This window comes from Anastrepha obliqua, chromosome 3 (assembly GCF_027943255.1).
Source record: "Anastrepha obliqua isolate idAnaObli1 chromosome 3, idAnaObli1_1.0, whole genome shotgun sequence".
Classification (NCBI taxonomy): domain Eukaryota; kingdom Metazoa; phylum Arthropoda; class Insecta; order Diptera; family Tephritidae; genus Anastrepha; species Anastrepha obliqua.
The window spans coordinates 24,870,700-24,886,948 of NC_072894.1; the positions used below are offsets into that span (position 1 = coordinate 24,870,700).

General features: G+C 38.9%; 1 protein-coding gene across 2 annotated transcripts in view; it reads left to right on the top strand.

Annotated features, from left to right (window-relative positions):
• Positions 1–14,186, top strand: part of LOC129241506 (uncharacterized) — an 87,227-nt gene extending 73,041 nt beyond the window's left edge. The window contains exons 1-5 of one of the 2 annotated variants that reach the window (XM_054877871.1): positions 2,930–2,955; positions 8,659–12,924; positions 12,982–13,178; positions 13,249–13,780; positions 13,855–14,186. In XM_054877871.1, coding sequence (XP_054733846.1) covers positions 8,703–12,924; positions 12,982–13,178; positions 13,249–13,780; positions 13,855–13,925 — 5,022 coding nt within the window. In that variant the 5' untranslated portion in view covers positions 2,930–2,955; positions 8,659–8,702 and the 3' untranslated portion in view covers positions 13,926–14,186. Of the gene's footprint in view, positions 1–2,929; positions 2,956–8,658; positions 12,925–12,981; positions 13,179–13,248; positions 13,781–13,854 lie in introns of those variants that run through there. The other variant, XM_054877870.1, reaches the window with a different exon arrangement.
• Positions 14,187–16,249: the final 2,063 nt, after the last annotated feature.

Genomic DNA, 16,249 nt, shown 5'->3' on the forward strand with positions numbered 1-16,249 from the left:
TGTACTTGTATATGGTATATTGAGGTTTGGTTGCGCGGAGTGGCTTCTGGTGGGTCCTTTTAGTATTTCGCGCCTATGAATATTACACAATCATAACCCCATTCTTAGCCTCGTCCGGCACAAGATCGTTACCCTTGTATTGTTTATGCCCATTTTAGAGCAAGACGATCACTCTTTACCATTTCGTTGACATATTTATTTTGTACATATTAAGCGCTTGTGTGTACTCTTCTTTTGCTTACAACGTAACTTATGCAATCTCGCTCCTTTTTAAAATGCCCCCATGGCTTGTGAATGCCCATTCTCAAATCAGATTGATTTGTAGGCCACAATGCATTCCTTTTACGACCCAAGGCAAAGGCATACATACCAACCTTTTCATTTGATATTTATTTTATTTTTAATTTGGCGGTATCAAGAGCACAAGTGAATTGGCTTACTAACTTTTGTCTGTAAGAACATTTACGTGAAGTTTGTGTGAACGAGTTTGCATATACTTGGGCACTATTTCACCATCGCTACCATTTTTTACCATCTCGTGTATTGCGAAAATCGTGCACTCATTGAGATGGTGTGCGCCGTTATGTTTTCTTGCTGTTTGCTTTGATACAGAACCACTACAAACATTTCTGTTTTTCAAATATATATTTTCATGTTGTATTTGCATTTTCCAAAAACACGTAAAAGGTGTTTGGAATGGCATACATGCACAAGTAGCTTCATACATGTCATTTGCAGGAGTTCATAAATGTAAATATAATAAAGTCTTAAGGCCAAATCACACAATTTTACATAGCGACGTCCTAAAAAGTGCTAATCAAAAAATAATTATTCTTCTCTCCAAACATTTTGGATATGCTACTAGACGAACGAGGTTATTTTACTCATTTTGATCAGCTTTTTCGTGGGTGATCAAAACGTTTCCGGAACAACCGCCACGTAACACTCTAAGTCGGCTGATTTGGGTTCTGGTTTTTCTATTTTGTTATTTTATCGCGCCCTTGCTCGACATTTGTAAAAGTTACGCCGACTTGAGTAAATTTACCTCTGCACGGGTTTTCGATTTTTTACAGTTGTAAAAAGGGATTTGAATTTGCAACCACGAGTTTTAAATTTTGCGTTAAAAATGGATGCATTGCTTGGAAAAACTGAGAAACGTTGGGAAACAGTTTCGATATTGATGCGCTACAGAAAACAGTCGTTTACGAGAGGCATGAATGCTTCAGAAAAAATCGTGAGTCCATCGAAGGTGACGAGTACAGTGGCAGGCCGTCGGTATCGAAAACTAATCAAAGCATCAATAAAGTGAATGAAAAGTTGATCAATAACAGCAAGTCAAATTAACCACCAGAGAGCTGGTTGACGCTCAGAACCGCATTGACGTCTCCAAGGACATGATTTCGAAGGCTGCATCCCACCTAACATTGATCAAACACATCATTACTGGAGGCAATACGTATGTTTATAAGTATGTCCAGACAACAGGCGAGTGAGTGGAGAGCTCCGAAAGAACTACAACCAAGAATACCACATAGTATAGTACACCATGAATTCTTTCCCGAAGGTCAAACAGTAAGGACTATGATTTTATTTGGTCGTTATGAGATGTTTACGTTAAGCAATTCGCCAAAAGAAAATACTTGTGGGAAAACAACGCGTGGATTTTGACCATAATAACGTACCATCGCACAATGCAATCATTATCCGTAAATTGTTTACCAAGTGCGAAACGAATACCATCCAACAGCTATCGAATTCACCGTGTATGGCTCCCTTCGATTTTTCTGTTTGATCGAGTCAAAAAGCCATAACGGGGATGGCTGTACCAATAGAGTTGCAGAAATGTTTCGAGAGCTGGCATAAGTGCGTTGTAGTTGTTGGGAATGCTTGGAAGGCGATAATAACACTTTTGAGGAATAACTTTGTATTTTGAATTTTCTGAATATTTTCTAAGAACTTTTTGATCAAGCCAAATGTGCCACTTTGTGTCTATAAGAAGCGGAACTGATTCCTAACTGGCGCTGAAACCGATTCTGCAGTAGACGATTCTAAAATCGATTATTTATTAAACTACGTGCCTCTCTGGGGCACGGCTGTAAAGCGCAAAAAGCGTTTTTTTTGTGGCTTCCGTATTCGGCTTTGTAATTTCACACTCTGTGAACCTAATCAAAGTTTCCTCCGAGGGCTATGCCTAATATTGGCAGACCCCAAAACTACTAAATGAAGTAGCTTTCAGAATTCATACGTTGACAGTAGAAAAAACCTTTTTCCAAAATGCTTCAATAACATCAAACGTCAGGTTCCTTTCATATTAATATTTCTCTACGAGCCACATACACACGAATGTATGTATGTGCAATACCTATTTCCATTAAGTAATTGGTAATATAGAATAGCTCCCTAGTATGGAACGCCACAAAAATGACGACAATTGATCGTGCCAATCGAAGCTTCAGACGTGCAGCAGTCGTTCGTTCAGACACGCAGCTAACTGCGGGGACGTGCCAATCATGCACGTCTGCATCTCAGCCGACGTTTAGTTGGCGACGCGTCGTTGATTTTGCAGGGTTCGTTGACGTGAAAAATAGCTATATTGCCGGGAGGCGACTACAACCACAGTAACAAAAAGTGCAAAAACAGCAACTAAAACCAAAGTGTGGCGAGTGCTCCACCATTTGCCATTCGATATACTCGCACGCCATCCGCTGCCATTCACTGTCAGCAAAACAGTTGCCCTAGTCACCGGCTTTGCTTTGATTCGTTTTTGCCGTTGCTGTTGCTGATGTTGATGCTGGCTTTTTTTTGTTCGTTGTCTCAGCTAGTGTTGCTGCCCGCGGTTGTCGTCGTCTCGCCGCATTTGAACTTACTACATTGTACCAATAACATTAACCACAACAATAATAATAATATTAATAACATCAGGTCCAAACTAAAAACAACATTTGTAGTAAAGCGGTAAGAAATTTATTGAGCGATGCGCTTGAATTGCCGGTGAAAACAGGTTGTTTGGGTTGACTGGTTGTTGGATCTGTTAGTTTAATGTACGAGTGATGTACGAGGATGTATGTAGTATGTGGTTACGAGGCGCACAAAGTGGGTCACCACAATCGAGTAAATGTGCGCACTGACTTGCCACATATGGCTGCATTGTTGCTCTGGTGTGCTACAATGCTGCATTCCAAGATGCCACATTGCTGCACTCGGGGAGCATCTATAAGCAGTCGAGCTTGCATTTGTATATATTCGTGCGTTCATACGTACAAGTTAACAGTGAATTAACGAACATATGCGGATACAGTGGTTCAAAATTATAATGGAACAGTATGGAGTTATAAATTTATAACATAATATTAAAATAATCAAAATATATTTAACTAAAAGAATTTCGGATTTACAAAGTAATATTTAGGTATGCATAAGTAGTGAGACAGAAAATGTAAAATTTTATAATATTTAAAAAACATGAAACTTGACTTACTAAAAATATGTGCTTAAAGCTTAATAATGGAGTACCCTATACATATATTTTGGCTTATTCTCTGCTTAAACTGCTACCAACTTAATTTGTAGTTTGAATTCGCTTGAAAATTGATTTCTGTTAGTTAAGTTATTATCCTTGAAAAATGAAAGTGCGGTATTTATGAAAAAATTACATCACCTGATGACGCTGATATGGAAAGATGAAATGATGCAAAGATGAATGGGTCACGGTACTTTAATACCAATCCGGCGACCAATAAGGCGACCAAACAAAGTTTAAAAACCACTGCGAAATATCGCTTCTCAACACAACATATAAATTACCAGCAAACTTCGTCAACAAAAGACATATTATTGCAGTTATGCCGAAAAAGCGACGACAGATCAGATATTCTGCCTAAGATAGTCTATGGAAAAGTACAACCAACACAATATCAACCACATTCATTGATTTTAAGCAAGCATTAACAGAATGAATAAACCTGTAATAATTGAGCAATGTGAAATCCCCATAAAATTTACACGCCTGGTAATAATGACTCCGCTGGCGCAATACCGAATCGAGAGGTTTGGTACAAGACAATTTATCTGAGGCTTTTGAAATACAGACCGGACTTATGCAAGGCGTCACGTTTTCCTCAACCATTTTTAACACTTGACTTTGCTTCGCAATAGACGAAGTAACAGATGAAAACCAAACTGGGAATATACTTAACAGAAAAACACAAATATACGCGTACGCGGATGATTTTGCGATAATCAGCAAAACGTTAGGTTAGGTTAGGTTGGTATGGTTGCCCAAGGAATGAGCACACTTGGACGAGGAAAAAAGCAGCAAAACGTTAATGCATTATGAAATACTTTTTGTTATATTGAAAAGCAACCAGTACAATTAGATTGAGAATTAAGGAGGAAAAACAAAAAAAAATATATGTGGATGTCCAGAAAACATAATTTGGTACCTAATACGTAATAGAAATTGGGGCATATGAATTTGAAGCGGTGGAAACTTTCACGTATTTAGGCTTTAAGCTAGGCGGCTTCAACACAATGAGTATAACAATCGACGAGAGAATACAAGCAGCATAAAGAGCATTCTACTCACTTATTAAACTTTTTAAATCGATACAGCAAAACTTCGACCTATAGTCCGACCACTTCTTTGCTACTCATCGGTGTCTTCAACAATAAGTGAAAAAGACAAAAACAAACTCCAAGTATTCGAGAGAAAAATGTTGAGGCTAATCTTGGGTGCAGTCAAAGACAACGGCGAGTGGCGTATAAGATGTAACCATGAACTGGACCAATTTATTAGAGGGGAAAATATTCTGAGGTTCACCAAAGCACAAAAACAAAGATGGATAGGCCATACCATGAGAATGGACCGCACGAGAGCTCAACGAAAAATAATTCATGCTAAAACATTTGCAACGAAAGCCAGAGATCAAGATCAAAATGGATTGACGAACTAGATGACGACATGGGGAAACTCAAGGTCAACAAATGGAAGGAATCAATCAAGGTTCGGGGCAAATGGAGACAATTTGTACGGCAGGTCAAAGCTCATACAGAGTTGCAGCGCCAAATGTCGATGATGTTATTATCCTACTCGCAGTAAAGAGCATCGGTTGAGCAGAGAGACGACAATTAGACTGTCGAAATCGTGTAAATCTGTAGGAAGCATCACTGAATTTATTAATCGAGCATTGCTTATATCATTAAACAATTCAAAATTCGTTGGTTTTGAAAATAATTCGTCACAAAATAATGTTTTAGCCGGGCGAACGGTGTATACTATAATACAAATTATTAAAAAAAAATCCACATACAAGTAAGCTAACCCTTAAATGGCAAGAAACTTGATCAGAAAACATAATTATCTAGGGCGAGTTGCAAGGAACAAATATTTTGTGAGCAAGATAAACCTCCGAAAGCGTAGGGAAGTTGGCAAAAACTTTACAAACAAAGATTTTTCATTCATGGAAAAGAGTTTTATTTACAGATAGAAGGAAATTTCATATTTTTCGCTCAGATGGACAGTCATATTTTTGGCGAAAACGTAATGAGGTACTTAAAGAGAAAAGTTTTCGTACGATCATTAAGTATGGTTTAGGCGTACTAATGGTATGGGGTGCAATATTTGCTACTGGACCAGGTAATCTTCATATCATCGAGCGTAAGATGAATAAAATGTATTCTTTAATTCTTCTAAAAACGAATATACAGAAAAGTGCTAAGAAAAACATGGAATATGGGATGATTTTATTTTTTATCAAGATGAGATCGAAAGCATAAAGCTCACGTTGTGCACACTTGGTTTCTCTGCAATTCACCTAATGTGATTAAAATGCCCCCATAATCACTGGGGCCTTAGAGTTATTTGGGGCAAATACTATGAAAATCCACGCATATATAAGAGAACAGAGTTAATGGCAGTTTCAAAAGACAAGTGGCGCAAAGTCCCGGTACCATTCCATCAAAAGTTTGTGGAGTCGATGCCAACCCGATTGAGACCTGTCATAGAACAATAAGAACACTTAACTAAATATAATATTGACTTTATCATAATTATAATTTTTTCATGAATTTCCAAGGCTCATTCATGAAAGGTGGTGGCACTAGACCAACAACACTGTTGTGCACGATTGATTGTCAAAGCAAAGTATTGAGAAACTAGAAAACAAATAATAAATTCGCCTCGTTTCATTCTGAGCTGACAGCCACATGAACACGGCGAAAAAAAAAACAACTCAACTGATTTACCAACAACACCTGATGCTTTCCATTTCAATTCAACCGGGCTATTCGGGTCATGTTCTTCGATTTCGATGTAACTCAAATATGTTACTCTCTGGTCAAAATAATGAGACACTTATTTTTTTGTTCGCCCGAAAAAATTTTTTTTCAAGAGTTATCGCCAATTTTGTTTTTCGGCTCAAACTCGATTTTTTTTAATTATATAAGAAAGAATTTTTTTTAAATGCCCATAACTTAGTCAAAAATGAACCGATTTTAATAATTCTGGGTTCAAAATGATCGTAATTACTTACACGAGCGACTTCATGTAGAAACAATTGCAAAAGAGTAGTTGAAAATTTTTTATTTATCAAAAAAGAAAAAAAAATGAAATTTTTTCGAAATTCAATATTTCAAAAAGTGTATTTTTTTTATAACTTTTTCCAAATCAAAAGGACATCTCAAACTTTAATTGAGCTGAATGCCTAGTAGCTAAAATGAGTTGTTTTTGAGTAATGAATTTTTGAGTAAAAAATCTGTTTCGTACTTTTTGTTTTTTGCAAAATAAAAAATTTTCAACTACCTTTTCGCAACTGTTTCTACATGAAATCGCTCGTGTGAGTAATGACGATCATTTTGAACCCAAAATTATTAAAATCGGTTCATTTTTGACTAAGTTATGAGCATTTAAAAAAAATTTTTCTTATATTATTAAAAAAAATCGATTTTGAGCCGAAAAACAAAATTGCCGATAAAGCTTGAAAAAAAATTTTTTCGGGCGAACAAAAAAATACGTGTCTCATTATTTTGACCAGAGAGCAACATATTTGAGTTACATCGAAATCGAAGAACATGACCCGAATAGCCCGGTTGAATTAAAATGGAAAGCATCACCTTTAATAGATTCGCCTTGTAAATTTTGTTTCGCTACAACTTTGAGTCTGAAGTGTTATGTTTTGTTCTAAAAATATTTTTTTTATTAAATGTATCTATTAATGATAACTAATGTATAACAAATGCAGTTTTTAAAATAAATATCAGGTTTAATCAAATTTGAACTATGACAAACTACAAGTATATCATTTGATACTGGTCCATTATAACTCTGAGTCACTGTAGGCAAATGTACTTGTATAGCAGGCATTTTTATGCAGGTGCAACACAAGCTTTTCTTTGTTGTAACTATAAATAACAAATAAAATAATGGGGCTATGAGTCATGGAAAGTAAAGGGCTGGTTGTTCAAAGAAGACTCGGGTTAGTTGTGATCTCCAGACAATTTTTTTTTTTTTTTTGCGGATGAAAACGCTTAAAATGGCGACTGCATCATCAAAGCTGCCGTCGCAGCAAGTTTATGTTCGGATACTAAAAAACTCTTCGCGTTGCCCTGGAACCGCTTTCGCATTACTTCAGAGTGGCGTTCCATCTTCGTCATTACAGGGTCTATACTTGAGTGTCTGCGTCCCGGTCTCGCTTTTTCATCCGGAGAATTTTTCAGCGGAATCGCTAATGATTTCCCCCTTTTTCTCGCTGCTTATCATCTTGTCGATTACATTTTCAGTGGTTATATAACCTACTATATTTTCCAACGTTCGACGTTCTTGTTCCCAGCGCATGCATTGGAAAGAGGTGTCTTCAGCACCATCTTCGACTGTATCACCGTGTATGCATGTGGGATGTTAGCATTTCGTTTCTCCAGCGGTCTTGCCTTAACTTTATCGTTTCGTCCTTTATTTCGCGCGCTGTAAGTTTGCCAACTCTTTCTTTCATCCTCTCGTTAGTAGATCTATCGATAATGAACTTATCACTTGAACAGCTGGCCCTGATATTGTCTGGTAGGCAGACACAACTCTCAGAGCTGCCGCTGTTCGTTGTACCGATGCTAGGATATTACACCGATGATTCGCCTGAGAGAATGGCTAGCATACAGATTAAAAACTGTACATGTAATCAGTACTTTTCTTTAATCAAATCAATCTATAGCTGGCTCGATATGTGAAGTTTGGTTCGTTGCTTCAATAACATGAAGCTTTCCCACCTTCATATAATACCACATCATAAAGTTTTATAGGGTTTCGAGAGTTGGATAAGATGCAATAAAATGCAAAATTCGACCTCTAAATATTATTGGACATAGCTGGTTGATTTCGAAATTTGATTTTAACAATTCGTTCAAGCAGTTGCGTTCGAGTGGATTATTCGAAGTTTACTGAGCAGCTGTTCCAAAAGATATTTTATACTTTAATTTTACTCACTTTTCACTCAAGAAATCAGTCTCTCTTGCTGTCCAGCATTTGAAAAAAAAAAATAAGTCTGGAGCTTATTCGCAGGAATCATTAGTTTAATTTTACTTCATCGAAAGTACCCACGTGTATATAAAATCAAATTTAAAACAAATGACAAACAATCTTTGTTACATATTATTTTCTTGTTTTACTTTTAGCGGCTCTTCCTGGTGCCGTCTGCTACAGTCATGCTCACTGCCAAATGTTTGACACACGTTCGCATTGCGATTTTCTAATACCAAATCTTTTTGGCCGTTGCCAATGCACTTCGCCCACCAAACTTGTAGGTGGCTTTTGTGTGGAGGGTAATGTGGCAGCGCCAACGGAGGCGCCAGTCTCGACTGCATCACCCACAACCAGTCCAGCCAGCAGCACAACACCAATCATTACCACCGCTTCTAGCCCCTCAACTACCGCAGCAGCAGCAGCACCAATTCTTCCTCCCGCTGAACCAAGTCGATATGATAGTGTTGAGGAACAACTGACTTCCGAAGAAATAGCCGAATCTCCAGCCAATTCAGACGCTGATATGGAATTGCCTTCAACTACTTCACAATACTTACTAACACCAGCAGCAGCGGATGAGGGACCACAAGCGGTGGCGGCCGACGAAGTACTACCACAAGAGACAACCACTATCGCTGATGATTATCCTTATAAGATAGATGATGAATATGATGGTGAAGAGGCAAATCAACAACAGCAACGAGTAGAAGAGGAAAAACAACAGCAACAAAGTACTACTACCGAATACCAAACACAAATACAAGGTAACCAAGAGCATATAGAAGAACACTTAGAAGAGCACATAGACCATGCGTTAGAAGAACACGAACAATTAAATATTGCAGAACCACAGTCGGATAAAGAAGCACCTCACGTAGAAGATGGAGCGCAACAAGCGGCTAATGAAATTCAAAATGTTTTTGACGATACAAATGTTGATGATACAGCTCATTATGATGGTGACATTGCTTCATATCCTGTGGACCAACATAAAATGGAACCACTTCCAGTTGCTATAGAAGATGAACAGCATAATGAAGCAGAACAGGTTGTAGAAGAACATCCTTCGAACGAAAATGAAATGCAACCAGTTACTATCGGAGATGTTCAACATGTTACGGAAGAACATCCTTCAGGCGAAATTGAAATACAAAAAATTCCGGTGGTTGATGAACAAACCATTGCTGAAGAAAAAGAAAATAGCGAAACAACGCCTGCTGTACAGGAGGAATCTCAAAGTAGCGAAATAAAAAGAGTGGTGGAGGCTCCTAAAGAAGGTGAAATACAGCAGGTTACTAATCTGGAAGTGGAAAATGACGAAGTGGCAGGTAATGAAAAGTCAGAGCAAAACACCGAGACGAAGAATGAGAAACCAATTGTCGAAGCGAGTCATATATCAGAAGAAGTAACACAACCAAATGTTTTGGAGGAACACATTACCGAAGAAGAACCAGAGCATAATGAAGCAACGGAGCATAATGAAGCAACTACCCTGCCGAAGAAAGACCGTTATGAGCCAGAAAGCAGTGAAAATGATTCAAAATCAGAGGCAGCACCACAGCTGCAGTTCCAAGGGGAGAGCGGTCTTTTGGAGGATTCACAACAGCACGAGCAAAACCAACATAACGCCGATGAGTTGCCAGTGGACCCAACACAGCCCCATGATGCTACGGAAGCGCTAAATTCATTGTCTTCAGAAAACCAATATCTAGACTTCCACCCCGAAATGGAAATGTACGAAGATGTTGAGCAAGAAGAAAATGCGGCCGATTTTGGTGGGGACATGGTTGACGATACCATGAAATTTGATTATGAAACAGCTCAGGAGGAATTTAATGCGGAAAATACTGAATCGACCGACATTGGTGAAAGTTTCTCTGCAACTGACTTACCTAATTGGGCGCAAGAATCTGCCAAATCACCAGTAGTTGCCTCAGCGACGTCAGAACTCGATGTGTGGCCTCAAGCGCAGTCATTTGATGCTCATGAAAACCAGAATGAAGCGAAAATCAGTCAACAACAGTTGGAAGAAAACAAAGTTGTAGAGCTACATGAAAATGAAAGTGAGACAGATGAACAGTCACAACAGTCACAACAGCCACAGGCGGAAGAAAGTACTTCGGGCGATACAACAGAAGAAGCTAAAAAGGTAGAAATTGAAAGCGTTACAACCGATAATGACTTAACCGCAATCAATGTAAACTCAGAGGCAGCCTTTGAAGAACAAGAACACAGCAACAATATTCAGAGCAGCAATGACGATTACCAACAAAACAAATTCGTTGCGCTTGATAAACTAGCAACAACAGAAGGAATTGCACAAGAACCGCAGCCGGATAATGTTATTACACCTGAAGCCGTGAAGCCGCAATCAAGTGGAGAAGAGCTAATCGTAGACGAAACTAAGCTGCCAACAAATGATAACGTAGTTGCTGATATACATTTAGACACACAAACTAATGGGGAAAGTTTAGTAGAACAGACTGACAATAACCGAGCGGAGAATGAACTAGTTACCGAGGGACAACAGATAACCGACGAAGACGATGCCGGTTCGTTTGGAGCTGTGGTGACAGAGGAAATTGCTGCGGCTGATAGCGATGTGGCGGCCAGTGAACTAATATACCAGCTTGCTGACAATGAAGAACTATCGCATGGGCAAATACTTGCTGCCGACCAAGAGACAATCGCACCCCAAGCCAATGCACAACAGCATATCGCAGAATACTCAGATCTCTTGAATACTCCAAATGCGCCTGAGGAAATAGTTGCTCAAACTGATGAAACATTGGCATATGACAATGACGAAGAAGAGCCAAGTATTAAGGACCACGTAGAAGATCAGGTAGTGGAGGAAGAGGCGGTTATTGAAGAAGCAATAGCAACTACAGAAACGCCAATGTTCCAAGAAACTGATGAGCAAACCGAAAGTGCAACAGCGATTCCTAACATTGAAGAAGTAAACGAAAATGATAACCAAATTTCTGAAAGCAAAACGGAACGGTATGCTTTGGGCGAAGAAGGCATTGCTGAGTCTGAGGTTAAAAATGAAGACAATTCTGAAGTGAACAAAGCTGAAGAAGGGATGCACACTGAGCAAGAGTTGAATAATGCAATTTCACAGGACAGTGAAAAAGATACTCCCGCTTATGGGGCTCCGTTGGAATTGAACAGTACAAATGAACTCTTAACTGCGATTGAAAATGATGGATCAATTGATCAGACCCACGAGATTGCTGATGCAATAGCTGGAAATTCAAGGCCAATTATGCAGGAAAGTACAGTTGAGGATCACAAATCCATTGAAAACACAGATAAATTTGAACATAGTAACAATATCGAGCCGTTTGAGCAAGACGGTCATACTGAGCAATCAAGCCACAATGAACAAATCGATACTATTGAAGTAGATAATTCTATTCATTCAACTGAAGAAGCTGCAAATATATCAGAAACTTCAGTGGAATTTTCGCTCAACGAAAATGACGATAAAGACCCCATAGCATCTTTACCTGATGTAGGCACTGGACAACAATCGATGCAAGAACACATTGATGTGCTGGACAACAACGGCGATCAACCCAATGCTGATACGGATATGCATAATGAATTATTTGAAGAGCAAGAGTCTTTCGCTGACATTTTGAGTGATCTGATGTCTGAGGATGTGACTACAGTCACACCATTGGAGTTCGTTACAGAAGTGGAAGGCATTCGCTCGAAAGAAGATGTGAATATCAATGAAAAAGAAACTGTTGACGCCAAGTTGGAGATCCCTGAGCAGCATGTATCAGATTTGATCGCAGCGGATACTAATATTGTCGAGGAAAAATTAGCTGGACAGGAACAGACGCAGACTACGGAAGCGCACGATAAAGATAAATTTATAACATTTTACCCTGAAGCTGAAGACTTGAGCGAACATTCTCACAACAATATCGAAGCGCAAAATGAAGCAGAACATACTACAAATTCGGCTCAGTCGCCAGAAGATAAGAATACTAATGGAAATAGAATGGAAGAAACGGATTACACTCTCTCGCCTGACGAGCTACCATTCGATTTGACATCCATCGATGATATACTACCACAAGAATTAGAATCGGACAGTTTGGTATTGGAGACAACCACTCTTCCAGCCATTGAACTCGCAGAAAAGGCAGCTTCTGTAGAGGAAGTTCAAAAAGCTCGACCTGAGGAGGCCACAGCCACTCCTGATGATATCGTTGAAATTACAACGCAGACTATGTTGGGCTTGGCAAGTCGTGTGACGTTGATGGAACCCGCTGCGCCGATTGCTACAACGCTTAAACCACTAATGACTGAAACATCGCCAGAAAGTGAAGCAACATCGGAACCGTCACCGATAAAGGAGTTGCCTGGTGCAGAAAATGCACTAACAACTAAACCACTTACAGGTGAGTGCAAACACATAATTTAGAATACAGTTATTCAAACAACTTTATTTTCCGCAGAAATACGTAAACGTGTTGAATTGGGAACGGAAGCCATTTCGCTCGGTCTTGCCTGTATGAACGACAGACAATGCCAATTGGCCGATCCTAATGCTATCTGTAATGCGCGCGGAGTATGCGATTGTGCTTTAGCCGAACCAGCAAGCGAAGTGCAATGCAGCGCACAGAGAACGGGTTGTGCACCCGGAACTTTCCAGGTAACTTTTCAAACTTTTCCCTGTAGGTGACTTTTCTTATAGACTTCTAATCCAAATAATTTTTATATAGTGTCGTTCAAGTGGCGTCTGTATATCGTGGTTCTTTGTATGCGATGGCAGACCAGACTGCAATGATGACTCTGACGAGGAGTGCACATTCAATGCGCGTTCGAATCAAACTTGCCCACAAGAAGCCTTCCAATGTGAGCGCAGTGGTCGTTGTATCTCACGCGCCGCGAGGTGCGATGGACGCAAACAATGCCCCCATGGTGAAGATGAAATTGGCTGCAACTCCTTGAAGGCAGGCGAATGTCCGCCACATACTTTCCGTTGCAAGAGCGGCGAATGCCTGCCCGAATATGAGTACTGTAATGCGATCATTTCTTGCCAAGATGGCAGTGATGAGCCACCACATTTATGCGGGTCGCGTTCAATGCCGACATTCTTCCTGCGTCTGCTAAATGCCGGTGGTCTGTTGGAAAACGAGGATGCATATTGCCCGCATCGTTGCAGTAATGGGCGTTGCCGTTCGACTGCGATTGTGTGCTCGGGTAGAGATGGCTGTGGTGATGGCACCGATGAGCAGACATGTTCCGTTTGCAGTATGTTTGGAGCAGAATTATTTGAAAAAAATAATGAGTAATTAATATAATGTTTTCTCTACACTTTGTTTTAGGATGTCCTGCGCCAAATAGCAACAGCTTGCCTAATTACCTTGCCAGGCATCGTCCAATGCCGTTGTGGTAGATTGGAGCATAAAGAAGGGATTAGTAACATGAAAGATGAAAATGTAGACCCCGAAATGGATTGGACTGAAATCTTACTACAAGGGGAACATGAGTTTTTGGCGGCTTATTTTTGAAATGTGCTAGAAAGCGTAAAGCTTTGTAGGAAGTGCGGACGCCACAACAACATATTGCCCATAACAACAACGACTTTGATATTCCATGCGCCTAAAATTAGTTCGTAAGCTTATTTATTCTATTCGTAAATCTATGTCTAATCATTACAATTGCCGCCTTGCTGGCGAGGAATAACGAAAATACTGTGCCAAGTAGTAGATTTGATCGATCGCACGCATGGGGATGCTACATATACGAATGAATGCAAGTGCAAGTGCTTTAGATTAACTTTAGAATTCCTTGTTGCTGCACAAATTATTCTTCGATTCGGTGATGTAGGCAATTGTGTTTGTGTTCACACAAACACGCACATATACATATATACACACTCGCAACTCCTATTTATTTGAAACTATTTATGATCATTTTCAACTCCATTTTCTTCCATTGCCAGTTTAATTTATGATATTTAGAATTAAGCAAATGAATTAAATATAAAGATGAACCACTATGAGAAATGGAAAAACAGAATTTTGTTTAATTAAATAACTTAAAGTAAATAATTGCTTATATAAACTGATATAATACATATTTAAAGAGGAAACTCAGATATTGGAATTATCAATAATGCAGTTTGTGGCTGCTCACATTGCAACTTTAAATTTTTTTATGACTTTAATATGGCACAAATTGATATGCTAAATAATTTGAAACACTACAGCGTGATTTGTAAATACATATGTATGTAAGTAAAATTAAATAAAACAAAAACAAAAAACAAATAATTAATTGCATAAAGCTGTAAATGTCATTAAGGCAATGCGCTGGCAAAATACACACACAAACACTTGTATGAACAAGTGCATGTAATAGATAAACATATGTATGTATCTAGATTCATCTAAGAATTGAGCAGAAACAAATGGATTTCACTATTGAAAACGTGCATTTAGGGAACTGAGCAAGATCAAGACCAGGCAAAAAGCTGGAAAAAGAAAACAGAAAAACAGAGGGAAATAAGTGTATGTAGGTATATATTTAATAATGAAAGTGTAACACATTGAACGTTAGACAATAAAAATAAATTGCATTTATTAATAATTAAAATTAAATAAAAAAAATTAATTAAAAGTTTATTAATTTCCATCGTTTTTTTTTTTTTTTGTTTTAAGAAAACTATTGTACTGCTTTGTTGTTAGGTTGGGTTAACCCTGCGTGGCTTAATGCCAGCGATACCAGATGGAGACTGACCTCTATTAAGATTTACAGACCACTACCTGTGCGTCTGCCCCGCCTTGGCTCGAATCAGGTTTGCGGTCTTTGGCACTGATTTGTTAAGAAGCGACCACGTTGGCTCCTTGGACCACAAGATCTACTCAGATTTCTTCGGAGATCGAGTAGGTTTAAATAAAACTAAAAGGAAATCCAAGTGTAGTACAATGGACTTAATTAATGTCTGAGTGCTGGACTTGCTAGTTGTCCCGTCAAAAAAAAAAAAAAAAGATTTACAGTAGATATTATGCAGCATGTCAACGCTTTTGGCAAATCTAAGCAGCGCAGGAGGATCTATTTTTGAGATATCCTGCAGACTCTTTAACTGTGGCGCTCCCGCGCAAGGGCGTTTTGATAATGCCGAACAAAGACACAGAAGAAGCTCTAAAGTTTCCACTGTAACCTCTGTGAACTTCCTGCATTTGTCGTTGCTAGCAATAGATTAAGACCTGTCAGCATACCTATGATAGTTATGCAGTCTTTTCGCGAGAGCGTAAGCACGAATTGAGTAAGTTTTTTGTCATTAGTTCTACACATGACTTTTGCAGTTTTGCATGTCGTCAGATTAGTCCACGTAGCTTCCGCTTACTTCTTCAGACGGTCGTCCATTTCGTTTTAAATTATATTTTGCGGTTCTTGTATGTCATTCTCTTGTTCGTAAGGTAGGTTGACATCACTTTTAGCTATCTCATCTACTATTTTGTTTCTATGTTGCCTTTCTGACCCGGTACCCAATAGGTGTGCAGTCTCCTGTTTTCGGTTAGGCTTTCTATGACTTCCTTGCTCCGTTGGATATTTTTGAACTTAATGCAATATGAGGTTATTCCTTTTATTGCTGCCTGACTGTCCACGTCAATATTAATTATTGAGTTATTTTCAGTTTTTGTGTTAGCTAGCTCCGCGACTTTCCTACTAGCAAAATACTGACCAGAGCTTGATTGGATGTTTTATTCCTAG